Source organism: Mesoplodon bidens (assembly GCF_964165515.1).
Source record: "Mesoplodon bidens genome assembly, chromosome: 6".
Taxonomy (NCBI): Eukaryota; Metazoa; Chordata; class Mammalia; order Artiodactyla; family Ziphiidae; genus Mesoplodon; species Mesoplodon bidens.
In genome coordinates, this window is record NC_138162.1 from 34,475,852 (window position 1) to 34,500,852 (window position 25,001).

Below are 25,001 nucleotides of genomic sequence, written 5' to 3' on the forward strand. Positions count from 1 at the left end.
AGATAGGTAAACCGAGGTCCTTAGGGCCACTTTAAACATAGGTAAACCGAGGTCCGAGGTCCGAGGTCCTTAGGGTCTAGTTTCCCGAGGGAAACTAGAACCCAGCTCTTTGGGCTGGATTCACGTAGATTTTTGGCGTGTGCAGTCAGCAGAGGCTGCCAGTGCCCTTGCGAAACGTGCCCCCTTCAACACCAGGCAACTGGTTTACTGGTTTCCCCACAGCGAGCACGTACAGGCCTCGGCAGGCCCAGACCGTGGAATTCCCGACTTTCCCAAATCCATTCCTGCCGCTTGCAGTTCACTTCCGGTTATTTACTCACCCATTCATTCATTCATTCACACCAAGCACTTAACTACATGCCAGGCCTTTCCAAATGATGGTTTTGGAGTGATAACACATTCAAACTGCTAAGCTGTTTTCCACTAGAAAACATGGATACAATTCTTTTTATGCTAGTATTGCAGATCCAGCATTCTAGCTTGCTTTTAAATCTTATTGCATAAACAAACAAAATAATTACGGAGGCAGAAAAGCATAGAGGTTTCAAACGTAGGCCCAGAAGTCAGGCAGTGCCGCGTGGTGATCAGTAACCTCCATGATGCACTGCAGATTAGGTAAGATGATAGATCTGAGGATCAGTGGTATTGAATGAATACCTATAGTATTAAACCCTATGACAATGAACGAATGAATATGCCTATGGTTCTGAAATACAAAAATTCTAAAGAAACTAGTGATTACAACCTTTTTTGGCCCAGGAGAGATGGGAGACAGGGGACTCCTGTGGAAAGAAGTTTTGTGTGACCCAGAGGTCAAATGTTTGCTTTTAGGTATCAGTTAACACTGATGGTGGGTTATCCAATTGGAGTTTAAACGTGTTTATCCTGACAGGTGATTCAGGTATAATTCATGGAAACCCTGGGCTTCACTAGGTCTCCCAATATCCCAGTCGTTGTAAGAAATATGTCAGATTTACTGCTTGAAAAAGGTAAGATGAACTATAATTACTTAAAAAATCAAAGACATTTCTTTCCCAAAAACATAGCTTTCAGAGGATAAAATTCTAAAATATAAGAAATCCAATCAATTGAAAATCTGTTAGAGTATCCCTAGAAGAACAAAAAATTCAAAAAAAATCTTACTGTTAAAAATTGAAATGTCTTTCTTTTCATCTTCCTCTTTATCAGGAAAGATATGGCCAATTTTAAATGGACCAATGTTTAGCAAAAATAACAAGCATTGGACTTCTGATTCTGGTGTTGATTCACTGGTTTGGGAATCCAAGCTGTTATCTATGACTTTTTTATTCCCTTCATTTTAATTAATACAATTAACAGTGATGGTGCCAGATATAAGGCAAATTAAAACCAGGTCATTCTTCTGGTAAACTGGTCTGGTAAAACCAGGTGGGCTTTTTTGGGGGTGGGGGGCAGGGGATGTCGGGTGCTGGTGTTGGAGGAGGGTTTGCACCCACAGCTTAAAATGAAGCTTGTAGGTAAACTGCAGATTTCAGTGACCTACCCATGATCAAGGACCTGGGGTCCATGGACTCAAAGGCGGACACAGATGGGTTTCAGGGGTGGTGTGAGGATCCATTGAAAGTGCTGGAATGATGTGTGACGTATAGCTTTTTCTAGGGAGAATACCCATATTCTTCATGGGTCACTTAAAAGTCTGCATGCCACCCCAGGGTCTTAGAACCTACTCTGGTTTCCAATTCCTTACAGGCTTGGCTGCTTCCTTTCACGAGGTTCTCTCTCATCCACTTAAATTGCTTTTGGGATTTTCTTATTCTTTTTGTTTTCTTACAAGATTTCAGCCCTGGAAGGAGACCTGTTCTCACCCTCAGCACATATTCCCTACGTTGTTACACCCCAGGTTTTGCATAAACCCTCTGCTCCCCACTGATGTGAATCTACAGTACTGTGGTTTTCTCTTTTGTACATATTTTTCAAGGAAGAACGTTTCCTGAACATGCTGAGACCACTGCCTGAACAAGAGTTGGGTATTCAAACAAGAACTTAGAGATGAACCTGAGTTTAATTTCATTTGCATTTTTAAAAAAAGAGCACCTTTATTTTCTCTTCTCAAAGCCATTTCTCTAAAACAATTTTTTTCTGTTATAAACTTCACCCCCCACAAATCAGTGCTGCATCTCGGTATCTGAGCAGTTTAACAACAGATTTGCTCACGCTTCTGTCTCTCTAGTAATATATGTGACTTTTTTCACTTCTGATTGTTTATGAAATAAAAGTTGTGATCTTGGCAGTTCCTTAAAAAGTTCAACATAGAGTTGCCGTATGACGCAGCTATTCCCATCTCAGTTATATACCCAAGAGAACTGAAAACATATGTTCACAAATGTTCATATTATTCATAAGAGTCAAAAAGTGGAAGCAAGCCAAATGTCTATTAATTGATGAATGGATAAACAAAATGTGGCATATCCTTACAATGGAATATTATATAGCCATCAAAAAGGAATGAAGTACTAATACATGCTACAACATGGATGAAACTTGAAAACATTGCATTAAGTGAAAGAAGCCAGTCACAAAAGACCACATATTGTGTTATTCCATTTATATGAAATGTCCAGAATAGGCAAATCCATAGACAGAAATCCAAAGACAGAAAGTAAATTAGTGGTTGCTAAAAGATAGGGGGAGGGGAGAATTGGTAGTGACTACAGATATGGAGTTTCTTTGTGGAATCACGGAAATGTTCTGTAACTAGATAGTTGTGATATTTGTATGACATTATGAATATGCTAAAAAATACTGAATTATATACATTAAAATGGTTAACATGGTGAATTTCAAGTTTTTTAGAAGCTGTGATCTTTGAGATGATGAAAGAAAGATAAACATGGTAACAGAATATTCTTGTGCTATTCTGGGAGTGTAAAATTTGGGGCACATTCAGGTGGGATCTTCTGAATGCTCTAGGACCTCGTTTTTAAACTCTTTAAACATAAGGATCTCCTATGCAATCTACAATCCACAAACCTGGGGTTGCAGGATTCCCAGGCCACTTGCATTAACCCTCACCCCCATACCCACCAGGAGTCTGTGGCTCACAGTCTGGAACACTTGCTCCGGAATGATTATGTCAGCAAGCTGATTTTTCTCCCTGGATATAAGATGTGTTGTGTGACTGTATGGTACTGTTATTTTGGTTTTAAGTATATAAAAAAAGGGGAAGTGATTGTACCAATTCATTTTTATCCCTATGGATCCACCCAACACAATGTCATCTTCTCAGGTCACAATGCCAAGCACCCAACATACATGTACATAGGCAAATAACCAGGACAACTGCTGAAACAATGGAATCCTCTTGATTTTACTGGTTAGAGTTGAGCTGCCAAAGGTACTGGGTTTTCATATACAGTAACAGCCAACTTGTTTGTGGTCAGACTTCCAGTGACATCAACCTTCTGAAACATCTGTGAACCCAGGGGGACATGGGGAAGAAGCAGCAGGCTCCTGAGAACAATGGCCAAAAAGCCCATGCATTCCTCCTTGGAAGCAACGCCAATCTGACACGTATGTAACACTGAGTTTCCTGGCTTCCTCAAGAAAACTTCAGTTTTGCCCTGGAGGTTTCCATCAGAGAGCCGGAAGTGAAGAGCAGAAGACTGAGAAAGCAGGTTAGAAGAAGAGGGATTGGCAAGAGGTGACAACCCCAGAAACACATATTTCCCCCGTACTGTACAGGAACACATTTTGTATCGTGTACACAACATAAAGAACGGCTAAAGCTGTTTTAAAAGTACAGCCGGGGTCATGTAGTATTGGGGTGGGGGGTAAAAGTTCCCAAATACCACAGCTGCCCCCAGACAGCTTCACCAATAGAGCAGACAGCAGTGCAAACCATCAATGAGAAAAGCGTTAGTCTGTGAAAGGCAAGCCAAGCCCTGCACATCTGGATAGTGCCTGATGACATCACTGCACCACACCAAGGTACAAAAGGGGCTGATGTTTGTAATGATGACCATGACTCATCAAGAAAAGGTTAAATACTCTCCAGTATACTCTGTTTACTAAGGCAGGGAAGTGTGTAATATATTTTAGAAAGATTTCCCTCAAAAAAATATTAAAATTGTATAGATTCAGCACTTAAAGGGTTAATCCTCTGTTATCTGAATATTTGCGTACATTGCCTCCTTTTACAAGTGCTAGTCAATGAGGCATTACTTTTTTTTATAATCATTAGTATCAAATTATTGGCACCATTCAGGTTTAAGGATAGGGACAGGAGAGCAAATTATACAACATAAAAATACAGTTCTGATACAAATATACGAGATCAATTCCACTTAAGTGGTCATAAGAAATGGATGGACATTTTACACACAAGGAAATACAGCTAATAAGTCACCACATGGAAAAGTGCTCAGCCTTGCTAGCAATTAATGAAATAAAACCACCTTTCAAGGAACAACTATACGCACTTATTAAACTAGCAAAAATAAATAAAAATGGCACAACCCAATATTGGCAGAACTATTGGTAAATAGAAATGCTTACACATTGCTGGTGGCATCATAAATTGTAGAGGGGATTCAAGCATTCAGAGAGGATGGGGGGTTGAACTTGATGACCTTTAAGGTCTTTTCAACCCAGAGACTGGATCTTTCTAGAAAGCAATCTGGCAATATGAAACAAGAGCTATAAAATACCTCATGCTCTTTGACCTTGTAATTCCTCTTTGGAGATATTCCCAAGGGGAGAATCCAAAGGAAGGAACGTTTTTTACAAAGACATTCATAGCAGCACTATTTATAAGAGTGAAAAATTAGATATAACTCAAATATCTAGTAATGGCAAGAAGTGAGGTTAATCATGGTACATGGATACAAAGAAATCAAAATTGGTGAGAGCAGGATCAGTGTTGAAAAGAGGAGCTGTGTGTTAGATGGAGGAAGTAATCAAAGACCAGGTACACACTGACCATACTGATGTAAAAATGTGTGCATATTCATTGAGAAAGCATGGGAAACATTTCAGAGGGCTAGTTTGTGGCTGGGGGTTCTAAATTATTCCTGCAAAGTTGTTCAAGTGCATAATAAAAATTTAAAAACACATTTCTTGAAACTATATAAAAAGAGAGCAAAGTTTCTTCTGGTCAAGTTTCTATCAACAGGACATGAGTTGATCAACTTTAGAAATAATTTTCCTTTATGGAACACCCAAATGAATCCTGATATCAAGTCACTTTGTAAGGATTTTTAGACAATTTAAACTATAATGTCTTACTTTGGGTTCAATAATAAATTTTATATATCCCAAATAATATCATATGCCATAAGTTCACAAGTTAAATTGTATTTCAGATTAAGCTGAAGCACCTTCAGCTCTGGTGACTGCAACTTTCCTTTTTTAGTTCACCTACTTGTGTCTGAATAAAAATGAATGTTAAAGACTTTATAAGATCTGTGTATTTACCAGTGTAAATGAAAAACCAGCAGTAAAGAATTATTCTCTCATTAAAAATGACTCTAACAAACAGTCAAAGCTTGGTGCAAGTGTCAATCATACAAAATCACATGGTTGAGATTGACAGTAAAGGATTCCGTGCCATATTAACTCCTGTGGTTGTTAATATATACACACAGGTACTTCTGAAAAGGAATCCTGGTTTTCCCATCTTTCTTCCAGGCTTACCAAATCCTGTCTCAACTACACTGAGTAGCAGAAAAACTCTAATACTCAGGAGACATAAAATATCTTTTCCGATAGAAGTCAAGCCAGAAGTTGGCTTTGACTAACCACAGAGACCTGGGCCAACAGAGCACACATTGTATGTTGTGCTAGAGTGATCACACAAAGCCCGAAGAAAGAAAACGGACAGAAGGCACCATGCCATCCTCCAGGCACCAAGGGGAGAATTTCACAGTTCGGTCATCAACAGTCTTTTCATCATTTTCTCTCTCTCCAGTTCCTGCCGGAGCGTCTCTGCACTGAAAAACAATAAGGTGACAAAATGGTGAGATACATGCTCAAACATGGTAAGAGCAGTCTCAGTTTAAATGTCGTCTCCTAGATTCTTTCCCAAACTGAGTTCTTGACTTTCTCTTTCAGGCTCCTTAAGGACCCCCTACATTTGCTAGCATTACAGTGACCTGAAATAGGCTGCCTATAGGTTTCCCCCACCAGACAGAGAGCTTCTGAAAGCACCGCTCCTCAGGGGACTGACTGTTATATATGCCATTCCTCTCTGAAACCCTGGAGCCTAGCATAGGATCTAGCACATAGCAGCGTCTCAGTAAAGGTCATTTAAATGAATGGGAAAATGTCCAGGGGTTAGATTTCTTTAAATCATGTTTTCAATTGGTTTCATATGCACTTTCTCCCAGAATTACCTCCAATGTTTTAATAAATAAAATTGAATGAAGTAAAATTGGCTGCTTTAAGAGGTTGCTGCTGAGCTCTTGGTCCTTGAGCCCAGTTGCTTATCTCCAATGGAATTTCTCTCCACTGTTTAGGTGCACGCATACACACACACACACACACACACACCCCACAGGAAGTACACGTCTTGAAAGGCACAATCAATTTTTTAAATAATTTCATTCAGAGTAGAAAGCAATGTTTCTACTATGGCCAAGAAGGCTTTACACAATCTGGCCCCAGCCTACAACTTCATGGGTTTCCTCTCCTGTCGTTCACTACCTCTCTGGCTGCACCAGCCCCCTTAACTCTTCCTTAACCGTGCCAGGCTCACTCCACCTCAGAAGTCTTAGCACCAGCTGTTCCCTCTGACTACTATACTCCTTTCCCAAGTATCTGCAGCTTGCTCCCCTCACCACCTTCAGCTCTCTGCTTACATGCCACCTGGGTGAGACCATCCCAGCATGCCCTATTGCCCTTCATGGATTTATGTTTCTCCCTAGCACTTGTCACTATCTCACACACACATACACACACACTCATTCAATGTCTTTCTCCCCTCCCCCAACACTAAATTGTAAACTCCGTAAAGGTAGCACTTTCATCTGTTTTGTTCACTCTACAGCCCTAGCGCACCTAGAATAGTGTCTAGCCTTTGACGACATTTCAATGAACACCAATATTCAGAGAATATTCAGAGAATAAATGAATAAAAGAATGAATAAGAGAGTGGTAGATGTCACAAACACAATGCACCTAGAGCCTGTGCCTGGTTTTCCTGTCATCAGAGTTATCTCTTGGTACCGGTACCTGCTGATCTGACTGACCTGGCCACTGGAGAAACAGGCTTCCGAATGGTGTAGATGGTCTGCACTGTGGAGACGGTCTCTGTCAAAGGCCTCAGGGTTGCTGCTGGAATCAGTGGGGAAGACTGGCCAGGACAGCACTGTAATTTACTGTCTCTAAAGTCTGCCTGGAGAGGAAACAGAAAAGAGGAAACCAATCTCAGTTTGGGTCCCATTTTCACACTGTCAGCTGCTCCCTAAGCCTTACCACACAGTCCCTGTTATTTTATTTATTTATTTATTTATTTATTTATGGCTGCGTTGGGTCTTCATTGCTGCACACGAGCTTTCTCTAGTTACGGCAAGCAGGGGCTACTGTTCGTTGCGGTGAGTGGGCTTCTCATTGTGGTGGCTTCTCTTGTTGTGGAGCATGGGTTCCATGCTCATGGGCTTCAGCAGTTGTGGCACGTGGGCTCAGTAGTTGTGGCACGTGGGCTCTAGAGTGCAGGCTCAGTAGTTGTGGTGCACAGGCTTAGCTGCTCCGTGGCATGTGGGATATTCCCGGACCAGGGCTCGAACCCGTGTCCCCTGTATTGGCAGGCGTATTTTTAACCACTGCACCACCAGGGAAGCCCAGTCCCTGTTATTTTTTAATAATAGTTAATCAATTGCCATTTATTAAATGATTTTGCTTAGTGCTAGCCACTATGCTAAGCACTTGACATACCTTACGTCTGGACAATCTTCAAGGTAGAGGTCATGTTTCATCACATGTTAGACACCATCATTTGTAAGACGCACCATTTTTGCATGTGCCACAGAGAAAGAAAAAGTAACCATTCGAACTCTGTCATGTACACTATTGTAATAAACATTCTGATTTCAGAGATGTTAGAAGGTGGAAAAACGCACATCTTGGAACTGATTTTATGGAAAAGGAAAGTGAGGCTCAAAGAGGTTAAGTAATCTTCCCAAGGTCACACAGTTAGTAAGTATTAAGAACCAGTATTTAGAACCAGGGTTGGCTAACTTCATAATTGGTGTTTTTTACCATTATAACAGTGGTTCCCAAAGTATGGGCCCCAGACTAGCAGCATCAGTACCATCTTGAAATTTGGTGAAAATGCAAATTCTCAGGCCCCAACTAAGACCTTTGGAACCAGAATGTTTGGGGACAAAGTCCAGCAATCTGTGTTTCTACAAGACCTTTACTTTTTTTTTTTTTTTTTTTTTTTTTTGCGGTACGTGGGCTTCTCACTGTTGTGGCCTCTCCCCTTGCAGAGCACAGGCTCCGGACGCACAGGCTCAGTGGCCATGGCTCACGAGCCCAGCCGCTCCGCGGCATGTGGGATCTTCCCGGACCGGGGCACGAACCCGTGTCCCCTGCATCGGCAGGCGGACTCTCAACCACTGCACCACCAGGGAAGCCCTACAAGACCTTTAGATGATTCTGATATACGGTAGAGTTTGAGAACTACTGGTCTAGAGCACACTGCCTCATTTGGAGAGGATAATTTATTGTTGTTTTCATTACAAAGCAAGATATGCTTATTACTTTACATAGAAAACTCAGAAGATACACAAAAGTAAAGAAATGAAGTAATTCCATAATCCCTTCTATCACTGTCAGTGTATTTCCTCATAGTGTTTTTTCTATGCATACTTTTTTGTTTGTTTTATATCCTTTCAGTAGTACCAGCTATATATTTTATAACTTGAGTTTTCATGCTAGTTCCTGGCCCTAAACTTGGAGAAATTTTTCACTTGGCTTTCTAAAGAAGAGGTTTTGATCATCCAATGAGCAATATATTTCTAATGATTAGACAGACGATCAGCTGTCCCTCCTAGGGAAACATGGAAAACCACAAAAATACCAGGTGTAGTTGTAGCTCTGTAAGGGTATATCTGGCTTGAGCAATGGGGAGAATCTTAACTTTGAGAGGTCCTGAAAGACTACTACTGAGAAATACAAGCCCTTGTTTGTTTTACAAGTGCCTCTAGAGAGAGAATTGACCTGGCCTGGGCTGGAGCAATGCCAAAGAATTGACCACAAGAACAGGAGCATCGTAGAGTTGCTTCCATGTGATGTTTGCCCCAGGGAGCTTTCACAAACTTTGGGCTGTAGTGGTCACTTGTGTGGTTTACCAGATAATCCTGGCTCATTGATTTCCACGGTAGGATTACACTTCCCTACCCCACTTTGAAGTCAGGCATGACCGTGTGCCTTGTTTTGGCCGAAGAAATGTGGTGCCATGTTTTACTTCCATTGGAAGATTTAAGTGCTAGTGTGTGATTTGTCACCTCTTTTTTTTTCACCTCTGCCACTGTGACTAGCAATGTTTCAGACGGCAGCTGCTCCATTAGCCTGGGTCCCAGAAACAGAGCAACACAGAGCAGAATGCATAGCCCACCCCTGACAGACATGCAGCATGAGTAGGAAATTCAATTTGTCATTTTAAAGCATGACTTAGCCTAGCCTTCCTGATATAGGAGCTGGGGTAAGAAGTTATTTTGTTGTTTCAGTGAAGTGGGTAGAGGTTGGGCTTTTGATGCCAATTTTGATCTTTTCTGGAAAAAAGAGGGAAATTTATACTTACATACAAAGGCAAAAGTGGGTAAAAGTACCAGGGCCTTAGCATGAATCAAGGCAGTGGCACCAGACTTTATTAATAGTCATTATATTTCTTACTGCCATGCACTCAAAGTAGAAAAAGAAAGAGCCAGCTTCACTTAAGAATGACCTCAGTGGGACTTTCCTGGTGGTGCAGTGGTTAAGAATCCGCCTGCCAATGCAGGAGACACGGGTTCAAGTCCTGGTCCGGGAAGATCCCACATGCCGCGGAGCAACTAAGCGCGTGTGCCACAACTACTGAGCCCGCGCTCTAGAGCCCGTGAGCCGCAACTACCTAGCCCGTGTGCTGCAACTACTGAAGCCTGTGCACCTAGAGCCTGTGTTCCGCAACAAGAGAAGCCACTGCAATGAGAAGCCCGCGCACCGCAAGGAAGAGTAGCCTCCGCTCGCCGCAACTAGAGAAAGCCCACTCACGGCAATGAAGACCAACGCAGCCAAAAATAAATAAATAAGTAAAATTTAAAAAAAAAAAAAAAAAAAGAATGACCTTAGGGAGCAGTGAAAATCACTATTATTAAATCTCAACCCTGAGAACTTGCCTTCTTAATATTTGTTGAATGAAGAAATGAATAAACAAACTTCTGCTGGAACAAAGCAGATAACACAGGGACAGACCAGGTTAGGCAGAAGAACATGGGACAGAAATCTGACCAGAGCCAGGCAGGGCCCCTCATCTTAGACAGACCAAGGCCCTGGACTGAGTATCAAGTAGAGTTAACAGGCCCAAATACAAGACAGAAACTGGTCTCAGGATTAAGCAAGGAGCCTGGTTGTTGAAACCAGGCCCAAGGTCAATGCTGGATCAACTGCCAGAAAAACTTTATGTGGAGTTCCCTGGAGCTGCTGAGCTCCCCCATGACTGTGGTCAGGATAGGTGTGGAGGCCTGTGGAGAGGCCAACCCTGTAGCAAGGTCAAGTGTCTTGACCTTGGAGGGGAGGAAAAGACAATATGACACATGAGGGGTAAGAAAATTAGGAAGCTGAAGCTCATGAATTTGGGTTCTGTTACCATCCAGCTGTTAGTAACTCCCTAATTATAATCTCCAGTCTAGTTCTGTCTCCTGATACAGACTTGGATATCCAACTGCCCATTCATTGTTTCCATTCAGATGTTTCCAAGGCATTTCTAACACATCACGGCCAAAGGCAAACTCATTATCCCTCCCAATCCACTCTTCCCTAAGATTTCCTTATCTTAGTGAATGGACCCACTCTCCATCCACATTCTGCAAGGAAGAAACCTGGGAGCCCTTTTTGGCCCTCCCTCTCCCTCATCCAATCCAATTCCTTACCGGCCTCTTTTTTTTTTTTAAGATTTTTTTTTTGATGTGGACCATTTTTAAAGTCTTTATTGAATCTGTTACAATATTGCTTCTGTTTTATGTTTTGGTTTTTTGGTCACCAGCCATGTGGGATCTTAGCTCCCCGACCAGGGATTGAACCCATACCCCCTTGCACTGCAAGGCGAAGCCTTAACCACTGAAATGCCAGGGAAGTCCCCCTTACCAGCCTCTTAAATATCCCCCTGATCTGTGCACACCTCTCCACCTCCACCATCAACACCTCTCTGGATCACATTCTCTGCCTTCTCTCCCTTGAACTACTGTCCTAGATTTCTAGGCTACGTCCCTGAGTCCACTCTGCCTGAACCCAGATCTGCTCCCACTGCCATCACAGGGAGCATTTCCAAATGCAGCTGCCCTGTTACTACCCTGCTCAAAGTCCTTCAAAGGCTTCCCGTTGCTCGTAGGATCCAGATCAGAGCCCCTCCTTTGGCCTACAAAGCCAAGCACGGTTTTGCCCTGTAGGGTTTGTCCCTGCTTCCCTCCCCTTCCTCCTCTCATGCCTCACACCCTTGCTCTCTGCCTTCTAGGCCCACTGGCCTTCATTTCAGTCCCCTGAATGTGGGATGACTCCTCTGCCCCAGGACTCTGGTTGATGCTGTTCCCCCTGCCTGCTCCAGCTGCCTTCAAGGCCCTCTTGCCCAGTTCTTAAAAGTCCCAGCATGGTTTCTGACATTGGCTTCCTGCTCCATCTTGGCCCCCAGCTTTTCAGGAAGGGCTTCCCTGGGTGTCTCGCAGCACTGCCAAGGCTGGGGAACAGGCCAGAGTGCCTGCCATGGCCAGCAGAGGAAGTGCAGCCAGAGCTTCCAGCTGGGGAGCTGTGCCTAGCCAAACTGCAGGGGCCATATGAATGCTGGGGCAGCAGCACTGAACAGCCTGGCCCAGCCCCTATGTCTCTGCTCTCTGGTTCTTAAAAGGCAGGTTCTGGAAGCAGATCATGACCCTAGCATGGACTGTTCTAGAAACCTGCTTTTGTCTCTGCATGGACTGCTGAACACCTTCCCAGTTCTGTTCATCCTCCGAAACATGAATCAGCCACTGCTCACACCCTCCCTGTTCATGTGGCTGGCCACCTCACATAGTGACCATCACCTAACCCATGAGAGTGCACTTCAGGCTACCCCTAGGCCACCTCACAGGTCCTCTAGATTGGCCTTTGGAAGGAGTCTCAGGGACCACTTGGTTCTTGGTTCTAGGAATCGCATACTCTGATCCCTGGGAGGAGGAGAGGGTGAGGGGAAAGAGGAGGGAGTCTCTTCTACCCCCCCATTTGAGCCTCCCCACTTCTGCTCAGTAGATGGTGAGCTTCTGCAGAAGTTTTTAGTTAAGGAAAAAAAAGTTGAGCAGCTGAAAAGAATCCTGAAAATCATCAAACTCTCTCATTTTGCAGATGAGGAAACTACATTTAAATGTTTAAACACATTTCAACAGTTTGCAAAGAGTTTAAATAAGCTGCTCAGTGACACAGAGAACCATGGTAACGGGAAAGCCAGTTGTCATGACTACCTGCTCTTGTTAAGTACACCACCTGCCTCTCCAGCACTGAGAAACAACAGTCGTACTTGACATTTGTGGGGGTGGTCTGTGGTCGGTAAAGTACTTTCAAGTTCTTGATCCCTTTTGATCCTTGCCTCAACCAGATGTAAGGAGGAGGATGTTCTTATTACTATTTCCACTTTAAATAAGAGGAGACTGGTGCTCAGGGTGGTAAAATAACCTAAAATCTTACCATTATCAAGATGCAGATCCAACCCAAAAGAATTAAAAACAGGGACTCAGACAAATATAGGTACCTGCATGATCATAGCAGCATTATTCACATTAGCCAAAAGGTGGAGACAACCCATCAATGCCCATCAATGAATGAATGGATCAACAAGTTATGGTATATAAGTACAATGGAATATTATTCCTCCATAAGAAGAAATGAAGTACTGATATATCTTACAGTGTGCATGAGCCTTACAAACATGCTAGGTGACAGAAGCCAGACACAATAGGTCACACAGTATATGATTCCATTTTTATGGAATATCCAAACTGGGCAAATCCAAAAAGACAGAATGGTGGTTGACAGGGGCTGGAGGGAAGGGGAAAATGGGAAGTGACTGTGTGATAGGTATGAGGTTTCCTTTGGGGGTGATGAAAAGGTTTTAGAATTAGATAGAGGTGGTAGCTGCATGACACTGAATGTACTAAATGTCACTGAATTGTCACTTTAAAATGGTTCATTTTATGTTACATGAAGCTCACCTCAATAAAACAAAACTAGAAGATGCAGACCCCCAAACCCCAGCTCCTTCCCAGCCTCACAGAGTTCACAGTGATCAAAAGAAGCTGTTGGCACTGCTGGCTGGCGAACCACAGAAAAGCACGCCACCTGGGAACAATGTCTCGAAACACAGATCTGTTTTCCGGATCTACTTACGGTAAACTGTGGCCCTGTTATGAAAGGATCAGGAAAGGGGGTCACTGTATCAGCCGGGAATGTTTTTATCTTCAAAAAAGAGACAGAGAAGAGTGTTACTTTCAGATTAGAAAACAAAGTTTTGAAATCTTTGGCAGTGCATTTTTAAACCGAACTGAAGGTTTCAGGGGAACACACACCGAGCCTTCATTACTTGTTGAAGGAATACACCAAGGGTCGCTAGAGTGTTGCCCAGCGCTCGTATCTGTGCCCGTTGTTGTGCTATAGGGCCAGGCCGCTGCAAGGAAGACAGGTTGGAGTCTTCCTCGCCCTGACCATGACCAGGGCGTATAATGAGGCAGGTGAGGGCTCCCTGGGGGCCTGCTGACAGCTCCCCTGCAGCTGTGGAGAATGGACTAGAGGCCGCTGAGAGGGCACATCTGGGAACACAGTATATCAGAGTGGACAGAGTACCAGGAGGCCTGGACTCATCAGGCCAGGAGGCTTCCCTGTCTGTTCACTTTCGTTGCCGGGCTCCCTGTAAACTCTGGGCCATAGAGGGAAACCTCAGGGAAACCCATGTAAGCGTGGGAGAATCCCACCACCGTGGCCTTGGGAACAGAAGGCATGGTGATCAGAAGTGCCCCGTGCTGGGGTCTGAAAGAGGGTGGACGCCCCGGCATGATCAGGTAGGGCTAAGTGGCCAAAAAGAGCCTTTGTTTCCATTTCTTTCTCTTGGGTCATTTCATCTTTGGCCTCCTGGAAGCCTTGGAGGATGTGGGGCGGGGGTGTGTGTATTTCTTTAAGCTGGCCTAGAGGACTGCCAGCAGGCCCAGGGTCCTGATGACTGTGGCACTCGCTTTGTCTGCAACCCACAGGGGCACAGAAACTGCCTGCTGGTGAATGCACATTGTGCCACCCGCCACCAGAGGGCTGCAGCCAAGACACCAAGGCCACCACTCCCTATGTGCCACCGCCTTAGTGTCTCTCGGAGTCTTGCCTATGGACCCTGGAGTAGTTACCTGATGGCCTTGAGTCATTCTAATGGAGGGTAAGGTAGGGAGGGTGAGGAACACATCAGATCAGACCCAAATCTGCTGAGGGTTCTGAATGAGTTGAGTAGATCTCAACTCATCCGATCTAGAAATGACAATGTCCTTGCCGTGGGCACTGAGATGTCCAGCCCAAGCCTGCTCCCCTTCCGCAAACTCCCCTTAATCTCTTTAAATATCTCAAAATTCCCAGGGACTCAGGTACCAACTCGGGTTGCTGGTAGTGACTGCCTGCAGCATGGTAAGAGAAGGACTGGGGGCAGCCTTTCTCCTCACAGGGCCTAACATGGTGTTCTGAGACCCAAAGCAAAGTGAACGTAACATACAGAGAAGACTCAGACCATCATGAAATAAAAGGCGAGAAGAGGATTATTATCGCTCTTACAGAAATATGAAAGTGGGCAACTTCAAAGAATTATTTTATACCTGCTCTAAAGAAGAAAAAGACATTCCAACAGTTACACTCTGGGTTGCCGGGCTCTGGCAAAGCACATTCACTCTTCTGATGATGGCACTGATGGTCATTGGTATCACCACTTTAGAATGACTTTAGCAAAGCCAGAGTTGCAATTTTGAACCCGGCAGGGTCTGGCCTGAGAAAATAAAATACCTGACACACAAGCTACATGTGTTCCCTCGAATAGTGACAAGCTGGAAACAAAGCACGCATCCTGCAGTAAAGAGTTCATTAGGTGGATGGTGGACCATTCACTTGATGGAATATACAGTATGTGGTACCAAGAACAAGCTAGAAACGATAACACATTAAGCAAAAAGAGGAAAACAGGAGATGATATGGATACTCTGATTTAACTATGTAAAATTATGAATGAATACAAATAAATATTAGAAGGAAACATGCAAAAATGAAAAAAAGTTGTGCTAGGTTGGGATTATGGGTGATTCCCTCCAAGTCATTATATAATTCTCATATTGTCATCTTGATAAATAGCAGGAAAACACAAGTTAAAAGCTTTTGTTTTCAATAGAAATGCAACTAAGAATTTTTCTCTCTGCGGAAAGCATCCATCCCCAGCACGGCTCTAGGAGAACAAACCCTTCACGGTTCTTGAGACCTAGAGACGAAGGGGCAGGACCACAGCCGTGGGTCCCAGTTTGACCAGGGATGGCTGGACTCCAAACTCTGCAATCATCCTGGAGTGAGAGCCCCTGCGGCCCCGGGCTCCTCCGGAGGTCTGGTGCTCGTGCACACCCACGGGCTGCTTCCTGGTGGCTCCTGCCCACCTCACCTCTCCTGGCCGGGCCCCTCTCCCTGCCAGGGTACCTACCAGCCTCGTTTTGATTGGAGGGTGCATGCAAACTCCAGTGGTCTCTTCCTTCATGGGGAGAGAGAGTGGAGGAGAACAGCGAGGGTGGGCACAGTGGGGGGCGCTGGCGGGCTCTGCCTGCTCACGAGGAGAGGAGAGAGGGGAGGGGAAGGAGAGAAAGACAGCACAGTGCAAGATGGATCTGTGGACTCCAGACAGCTCTCAAGCCAGCCTCACCCGCAGCCTCCTTCCAGCCTCTGGCCACCTGGCTTCTGGTCCCTCCCTCTTCCCTCCTCTCTTCACCTTCTCTCCTCCTCTCTGGCCCTCCTCTGTCTTCTCCACTATCTGAGCAGAACGACACATCAAAACCCCATTGTTGGGGCTGGCAGGTAGGGGCCATGTCCTGTGCCAAGTGCATAGGACCAGTGTGCTGTTGAGGATTCTGAAGCATTGCCCAGGCCAAGCCAGAAAGAGCTCAGATGAATCAGTGAAGCCAGCCATGGGGGCAAAATGAGCAATGGCCGGGCTTCGCTGTTGGCGCAGTGGTTGAGAGTCTGCATGCCAATGCAGGGGACACGGGTTCGTGCCCCGGTCCGGGAAGATCCCACATGCTGCGGAGCGGCTAGGCCTGTGAGCCATGGCCGCTGAGCCTGCGCGCCCGGAGCCTGTGCAATGGCCATGTATTGGAGAGTCTTTGCCTTCCATGCCCCATGGCCTCCTGCACTCTGCTAAGTAAGGGCCCACATTATAAGTGGATAAGTGAGTAGATGCCCAACAGAGAGCTACAAGAAAGAGGTACATCAGTGAGGAGGAACACAGAGTTTAACATTTAATCTGTCATGGCTCTTTATCTGTGTTCAGAAAATATATTGGCCGTGACCCTCCTCCCACATCTATGGACCCAGGCCTTGGCATCTCATATTGGCACTGGGGGGTGAGGGGGCTTGCTGCTTAGCTAGGAGATACCAAGCATTGTGAGAAAATGCCATGTCATTTGGGATACCGGGTTCCCTGGCCCCAGCCCAAAATACTGCCATGTGCCCAGCAGAGATCCAACAGCTTGTACTGGTGAGGATGAGAATGGTGAGGGGAGAATGCTCTGATGTCAGGGGAGGGAGCCACTGACAGGGTCAGTTTGGGTCTCAGGAAAGAACCATTACTCCAGGGCACAAATACATGCATCTTTTAGCTTATGAGCATTTTCTTAAGTAGTTGGTATGATCCAGCCATAATGAATCAAGTAGAGCCTCTGGGAAAGTTTCACTGAAAAATTATCAGGAAAGTTCTTGCCTTCTTTTCCATCTCCAAATTGATCTACCTCCATCCTTTTTACTATGGTGCAGTCCTAGATGATCTCCAAGGGGCTTTCACAACCATTATTCACGATGGCCTCCATAATAGCCTTGTTTTACTATTCAGATGTGGGAGATGCAGAAATTGCATTCGCAAAGTCTAAATCCATGAGTCTAGACCCTCTTGTTGATTGTTTCTAAATCCATTCTTCAGAAACAAGGGAGTCCACATTAGCCACCTAATGTGCAGTTAAGTTTTCCCACCCTACTTAAACTCCCCCTCCCCCTCTGGTCCTCAGGATAAATGTTATGCTGTATAAGATGCTACCAAGGCATAAATCACCAAGAAACATGGACATTCTGCCTTGAGGCCAAAATGTGTACTGGCCACCAGTGTCTGTATTGAAGATTATAATGGATGACTTAAAGCTTTGCCCAGCATTGGACTTTATGGTAAAGAAATGTTGGTCCATCCCACAAGCATCTCTGACCTTTCTAAATGGAGATTTAGATCTCAGATTTCAAACTCAGATTTCTAAATGCATCTGAGCGGATTTAAACAAAAGAACATCCCTGGGGCCCCCACACTTCTGACTTGTAGTAAATGAACAGGATTTCACATGTAATAGAATACTATTTTGAAATACCATTTATGTTTTCTCCTGGTATTTCCTTTCCCCCTTGGGTCTTTTCTACATTCAGGCAGCTAGGTTCTATATGGCTTTTGATTTCAAAATCTGACTCTCTGGGGAACAGAAAGGTTTTGGCATAGATAAATGATGGTGAAAATGTGTAAGCCTTCATCCAGGTAAGAAAAGAGATTGCCAGCTTGAGGATAAGAGAGAGAAGTCAGAAGGAAAGGGAGGAGGGGTAGACATTAGTGAGTGCTGCACAAAGGGGCTCTGGGCCCCCCATTCATAGGCAGAGGCTGGGGGACAGGGAGTAAAGAGCAGTGGGGACCTGCACCCCTCTACTCAGGTAAAGGTGGGAGAGCAGAGCAGAATGGCTGTGTGGTGTGTCCAGCAGATAGGGATTCACATCCCAGCGGCACTGCGACCTCCACCCACCCAAAAGGGGCATAAGGGAAGCAGCGGGCGTCCCAGATGTATCAGCAAACAGGTGACTTCACGAATGAAAGAGACTTCCCTCCCTCTCCCCATGCCCTGAAGAACACGGATGAAACCCCAGGAAGACTGAAAAGGCACCTGATCTGACTTGAGATTAAGCTTTAGCTCTCCTGCTAGAATAAGGTTCAAAATAAAAACTAAGTTATTGAGACAAATGGAAACCCAATTCTTCTGACACCCAACCCAGGGCCCGTTCTGGGCCCTAAACAACCTTCCTTTGGGCAGGATATCTCCTCCCTGACACATGAACTCCTGACTAATGTCCCCTGACCCAGACGAGACCTGGATTATGATGCTCTGCAGTTGGGTGAGTGGTTCTTGCAGTACAGGGATCAGGGAGGGACAAGCCCCAAAGAGAGAGCATCAGGGACACAGAAGGTATGGGTGTTCACGGTCTGTGTTACCTGGGGAAGGAGGCTGGCATGACTGACCTGGAGTAGAGGGTGGGACTCTGCATCCCAAGGTCAACATGATTGATGTGTCCATGTGCCCACCTTCTAACACTCTACCGACACCCACACCCCCCTGCACACCAAATGAGAACCCCAGAGGGAGAGTGCGTGCTGTCTTCACTCACTTCCCTTCTTCCCTTCCCATCCTCACACCCCCAAGAGTTTCTCCCAGGCAGAAACTCTTATCTGATCTTGAAGAGTCTATGATGCAGATTCCAGGAATGGGCAGACAACGGAGCTGCAGAGGTTGTAGGACTTGGATTGCTAAATTGAGCTACGTAATAAAAGAGTTGGGGATTACAGAAGAAAAGAGTTGGGAAAAGGCAGGGGAAAATGCTACAAGAGTGAAGCTAGAAAGAATGTTTTTGTGGAGAGTTTGGGATGTAAGTCCTTGGGGAAGTGCAAGGTGCAAGAGAATTAAGAGAGAAGCAAAATGAGATTCAAGAACTGTTACCAGGAGGTGTTCATTTAATCTTCTTTCATTATCTTAAGAGACGCCAGTTAAAGATTGAATCTTTTTCATTATTCTTGGCTGTTTGGACCATGTTTCATTCCATGCAGAGACTGGATCATAAGGGTAAAGAGTCATAAGGGTTAAACTAGCTCCAATAGTGTCTTGGTGGAACTTGGCTTAATGAAGGTAAGAAAATCTGTCCCACTCCTTTCTCTCCAGCTCCCTGTCCTTCCAGCTCTGGCCCGAGGAACCAGAACAGGGACACAGCTTTAAGACTTTCTTCCAGCCCCAGGCCCTAAGTCTAGCCTTCCTTGGCTGTCTTTAGAGACACAGATGCCACGCCCCTCCATCACCCTAACATCACGGGCAGAAAGGGCTGCAGCTCGCATTTCTTTGATGCTGGGAGGAACAAATGGAGGAGATGGAGGTAAGAGGACCAGACAAAGGGAGGAGCAGGCTGCTGGAGCCCCTTTTCCCCTCTAGGACCCTTCGGCACTCATGGAGATAGGTCTCTGGAGTGAAGTAAGGTCAAAGCCAATGATGCCAAGGAAAGCCCGAAATACTAGCCCTCCAGCATACCTTCTGTGTGCATGTGCTCTGTGAACATGCACTTGTGCCTCAAATCCACACAAATAAGAAGAAGGATGCTTCATCTTGAAAAAAGGTATTCACTGCAAACTTCAGCTGTGAAGTGGGCAGCTGTGTCTTGTATAAAAACCTCAGCTGTCCCGTGGCTGGGCAATGCAGCACCTGGACCCTGTTTCAGAGCTCGGTCAGAGCTGCCCAGAGACACAAGCAAAGTGTCCTGGGGACACGGAATAAGCTCCCTGCTGTTGGAGGGGTGCAAGCAGAGACTGGACAGTAACTTGGTAGGCATTGGCACCTGAGATCAGGGGACCTCTGGGTCCCTGCCAGATGCTGCTTCCTTTCTAATCTCAGTCTGTTATGCCAAACACAGAAAAGGTGAGGCAATTAAATCCACAAGCTGGATCTGCAACACAATGGTTTTTAAGGGAATCCCATCACTCCTGTCAAAGCCATGATGTATTTTTTTGTAAACTAACCCTAGTTCTCAGATCCACCAGACCTTTTAAATAATAATAAATAATCATTATTTTGCTCATGCTGTACCTTCTGCATAGAATGCTTTGGTCTACTTCCTCCATCTGGCAAACTCCTCCTCATACCTTAAAACCCTAGCAACATGAAGCCTTCTTTTTCCTAGTGCCCCCAGACAGGGTTAGGCACAGGGTCCCACAGCAGTAGCAGTTTATACAGACACTCTTCCAAGCATTGCTCTTCTCCAAAATGGCAAGTTCCCTAAAGAGGAGGCTGGATTTAGCTCAATTGGATGCAAAGGGCACCAGAGAAAGAGCCAGAACATCTGGGCTCCAGCTCCAGCTTGGTCCCTGGATGATTACCCCACTCTGGGACTCAGTTTCCCCATCTGGGCAAAGGGGCGATGAGGTGTTTCCGGGTTACCCTATCTTGGCAATCTGTCTAACGAAAAGGCCATGAATAACCAGCTCCATTTACTTGAGCATGGGAAGGTCCCCGAGCTGGGTGTTGCCCACTGCCAGTTCTCAAGCAGTTTATCTGAAGGCGCTGACTCGAAGCTCTCAGGCTGTACCAGCTCTCCAGAAGAGAAGTATAATTGCATAAATCACAAATGATTTCCTTGTGCTAGCTGAGGCAGGAGCGGTGACCATTCCTAAAGCCTGGACAGCATTTTGCCTCATTTGTCCCCTCTTGAAAGCCTTCCAGAAATCCTTCCCATCCACCACACCCTTGTCCAGGGAGCCAGTCCTGAATGACTCCCACTTCTGGCTTCTCCCCAAGCATCTTCCACACGGCTCTCCTGTTGATCCTGACCCTTTACCAACCTGAGCCCCCTCCAGCCTCTAGCTGCCCTATCCATTCCCAGAGCCTCATACGCAGCCAGGCACAGACTAAGTTCTCAGGAGATAGTTTTTGACTTGGCTCACGTTTTGACTCACATGCCAAATTTGTGGACCATGATTTATGCTCCAGTATACTTGGGTATTAGGCTGAGCCCAGCCTAAGATACATCCAATTTTGCCTGTGTCATCTAATCATGTTTATAATATCTTATACACGTTTATGGTGCTTTATATATGGGGCTCTCTCTCTCATGTGATCCTTACAATACTCTTAGGCAGACAGGGCAAACAATGACATCCTCATTTGACAGAAGGTGGGGCAGCAACTATCCAATGACAAGGATCTTAAGGTGAGGGGCAGAGAGTGGAGCCAGGTCTGGCCTGCATGACTCCTGGTCCAGTGCTCCCTTAAAGGGCTTCCCACCTGCAGGCATCCCATCCTGAAGGAGAGACCTCTGTGCAGAGGATGGAGGATGGTAGGGAGGCACGAGGGGCCTAGAAACCTAGGTGAGGCCCTGAGCTGGTACTTTAGGCCAGAGCATGTTGTTGGAAGAGACAGCAAGAGATGCCCCACGGCGGGCATGCATGGTGGGCATGCAGCCCAGGAAGCCAAGAAGCCGAGACTGAAGCACGGAGGAGTGGCAGACAGGCAGGGTGGGGCCCCTGCAGCCACCCTCAGAGGAAAGGGAGCACGGCCCTCCCTCGGGGGCTCTGTGAGGTGGAAGGACCCGTGATGCCTGAACCCTGGAAGAAAGCTGATCCCTGAGCCTCCAGGCTGTGCGCAGGACAAGAGGAAGAGCCTTCCCAACAGCGATGCCCACCTCTGTCCATCCGTCCCACTGCCAAGATGTTTCTATGGTCTGTGGCTTTTCTGGTTTTAGCAAAATGGGAAGTTTACCAGAGGAGTGGCTTCTGTGAAATCCATCAGCAGATCACCTGGCTCCAAGGTAAAGGCACCTCCTCGGTCAGAGGGGCTCTACAAAGGCAGACAAAAATATCCCAGTTAGTGCCGGCTCTGGACTGACAGTGGAATTTCAACAGAAAATACAGACGGTCCTGACCTCTCTCCTCTTCCCCTTTTCTAACACTGAACTCATTATCATGCCAGCCCCCACCAGAGCTCTCTTAACTCCGTAGTGTACAAAATGTTGAGACCAAACCCTGAGTTTTTCTGAAATCTTAATGGGTAGAAGTAGGGTATAGGGTGGAGGACTGTCTTTTTTGAAGCTGCAAACAATTTTTCTTAAATGCTTTGAGTGCTCTTTGACTGGCCTTTGGGGAAAGAACACTTCAAAGAGTCCTTTGAATATATAAACAGAGAGTAAAGACCTCATCCTGGATCAAGATCTCACGGAGCTAAACTCATCTGCACAATAACGAGGAAAACCTTTATGGTAGGAGAGTGATTTTCAGATGGTACCTCTGAAAATCACGTTCATTTTTTGGGAAAAATTTTTTTTCGCCTTGCCTTGGGGGTATCTCAGCAGCATGGGGGGCCTTGAAACCCTTTGTGGAAAAAAATAAGTCGCATTTACTTGGTGCAAGCAGGGCCCTAAGGAGAGAGACGGCCAGAAGAGGGAGCCTTGTGGCTTCTGGTACGATGCTGCCTGCATCTCCACTGAATTCCCTTCTGTTTTGTAAATGTTTTTACGTGGTTTTAACCATGGCCTGGGATATATACAGAGGAGCCTGTGTCCACACTTGGGACAAAGCAGTGCTAGGGACTCAGCACAGTGGAGGGGAACCCAACTCCAGTTCCCAGGGGGTGATCTACAGAAAAGCGGAGAGCCTCAGTCTGGGCCAGTCACTGGCTGAAGGATCCAGCCAGATCCTGTTGAACACAGAGTATTCCCAGAAACCCCGGGAAGGGACCCCGTGAAAGACTGGCCTCAGTCATACACGATGTGGCCTGGACTATTGTTACTTAGATGTTACCAGGAATCATGATCCCTGGAGCTACAGAAGCCTCAGGCATCCTGTTTGCACAAGCACTTTAATCTCTGCTGGACCCATGAGCTGGGCATCGTAGCAGATCTTATTCTCTTTTTTTGGGAAGAGGAAACTGAGCCTCGGAGAAACAAGGGCTGCGGAGCGACTACTTGTTTCAAGCAGCCATAGGTGTTTGAAAGGAGCAATTGGGCCCCAAGTCTTGGCCCCCAAGACTCTAAGTTTCCAATCTTGCATTAGGGGCCCCACCTCACACACACAGTGTTCCTCAGCAGGGTCCACAGACCAAGCAACCTTTGACTCAGCATCTGCTTGGAGAGCAAGACATGTGACCGCCTTTGGACCAATTGCTGAAGAGTGACCACAGCTAAGCGTCACTCAGAGGAAACCAAGAGAAATGTCTTGTGCCTTAGTCACAGTCCATTCACATCAATGGCAATTTCCTGAAATTTCAAAGTGGCAAATAGAATAATATTTCCCACTTTCAAACTATTAACACAGGCTATCCCATATAAGGAATGGGATAGGGATACCTCTATGTTTTTACTCCTCCAAATTTTCCATTATGGGGGATAAAAACCCACTTCTTTCTGTCTTCACAGTAGAGTAACAGCTTTTGCAGGGATGATATTCTAAAACTAAAATTGCCCTCAAAAATCTCTTAAATTTCCCTTCAAGTACAAAGTACATGCTTTTATATTATACCATTTGTCTCTCATATGTAGTTATCTTTCAGGGACAGGTTACATAAAACACATGCTTTGGTGGTTATTACTGTTGTTTTACGAGTGCACAGACTTGATGATGCAAAGTTTAAATGCATACTGATGCCACACACAATTTATGCAGAGTTCTCGGCAAGTATAGCTACCCCTCAGGGCTTTTCCGCCATACCTTGGCTCCTGGGGACAGCTGGCCCTTGCCTTCTGAATTCTGAGGCGAGCTGACTTTGTGGACCTTGGGGGATGCCAGCGGCACTGAGACTTGTGTGGTGGTGGCCATGGTGGGGGCCATGGCTGGAGTTGTGGTCGCTCCCGCTGCCTCGGCCAGGTCTGGAGGGAGGTCGTCTTCATCACTGCGGTTACTAGAAGCACATGAAGCTCTGCTCATTACAATAATAAACAGGCTGTGGGGAGTGGAGGGAGGTGGGGAGGGCTGGGATGGCTAGGGTGGGGACTGGGGACTCCCCAAACAGATGTCTACCAGATGTCCAGCTTACAGGGGCCGATATATTGACCTTCAGCCAAAGCAAGTCTGGGCTGGATTTTCTGTCACTTGCCCGGGGATTAAAAAAATGTTTTATTATGAGAAAATATGTATAACATAATATGTATCATTTTATCCATTTGTCAGTTTACAATCCAGGGGCTCAAACACATTCACAATGTTATATAACAAGGACTTTATCTATACGCCAAACTTTATCATCCCAACAGCAACACTGTACTCACTGAACAACAGCTCCCCGTGGCCCCCTCTCTGCAGATCCTGGTAACATTTGCTCTGCTGTTGAGGCTCAGGGTGGGCCACCCCCAAATATGTCACAATGGCATATTGATTCTTTTTTATTAGGATAGAGTTGTTTTTATTTTAATAAAATTACATGGAGAAAAAGCTTAATATGTTTTTTATATAGCATTTTTTTTGAAGACCCTGAAGGAAAGATTGAATTACCATCATCATCGAAAATTTATTCCTGGAAACATCTGCAGGATTTTTTTTTTCATATTTTCAAAATTGTAATTAGGTATTACCAAATAAAGTAATAAGCAACTTTTAGAGTGCAAAATGAAAGCACCTTATTACTTTAAAGGTGCAAAAGCAAGAAAATACGACATACACTTATCCATTTTAAAATAGTCATCTGTATGATGTGTAAATGCCATTTAAAAACATTTTCAATAGAAAAATGATTTATAAATCAGTTTTCAGAAGATCAAAAAAT

At 45.3% G+C, this 25,001-nt stretch overlaps 1 protein-coding gene across 7 annotated transcripts in view; it reads right to left on the minus strand.

Moving 5' to 3' along the window:
* Window positions 1–5,886: 5,886 nt before the first annotated feature.
* Window positions 5,887–25,001, minus strand: part of EPB41L4B (erythrocyte membrane protein band 4.1 like 4B) — a gene marked incomplete at its 3' end in the record, with an annotated part of 141,397 nt that continues 122,282 nt past the window's right edge. For 2 of the 7 annotated variants that reach the window (XM_081237152.1, XM_081237149.1), the window contains exons 21-26: window positions 23,951–24,140; window positions 22,008–22,085; window positions 15,905–16,021; window positions 13,585–13,653; window positions 7,224–7,369; window positions 5,887–5,966 (exon numbers count right to left, since the gene is read on the minus strand). In XM_081237152.1, coding sequence (XP_081093278.1) covers window positions 5,897–5,966; window positions 7,224–7,369; window positions 13,585–13,653; window positions 15,905–16,021; window positions 22,008–22,085; window positions 23,951–24,140 — 670 coding nt within the window. Of the gene's footprint in view, window positions 6,026–7,200; window positions 7,370–13,584; window positions 13,654–15,904; window positions 16,022–22,007; window positions 22,086–23,950; window positions 24,141–25,001 lie in introns of all 7 variants that reach the window. The other 5 variants (XM_081237151.1, XM_081237148.1, XM_081237150.1 and 2 more) reach the window with 5 other exon arrangements.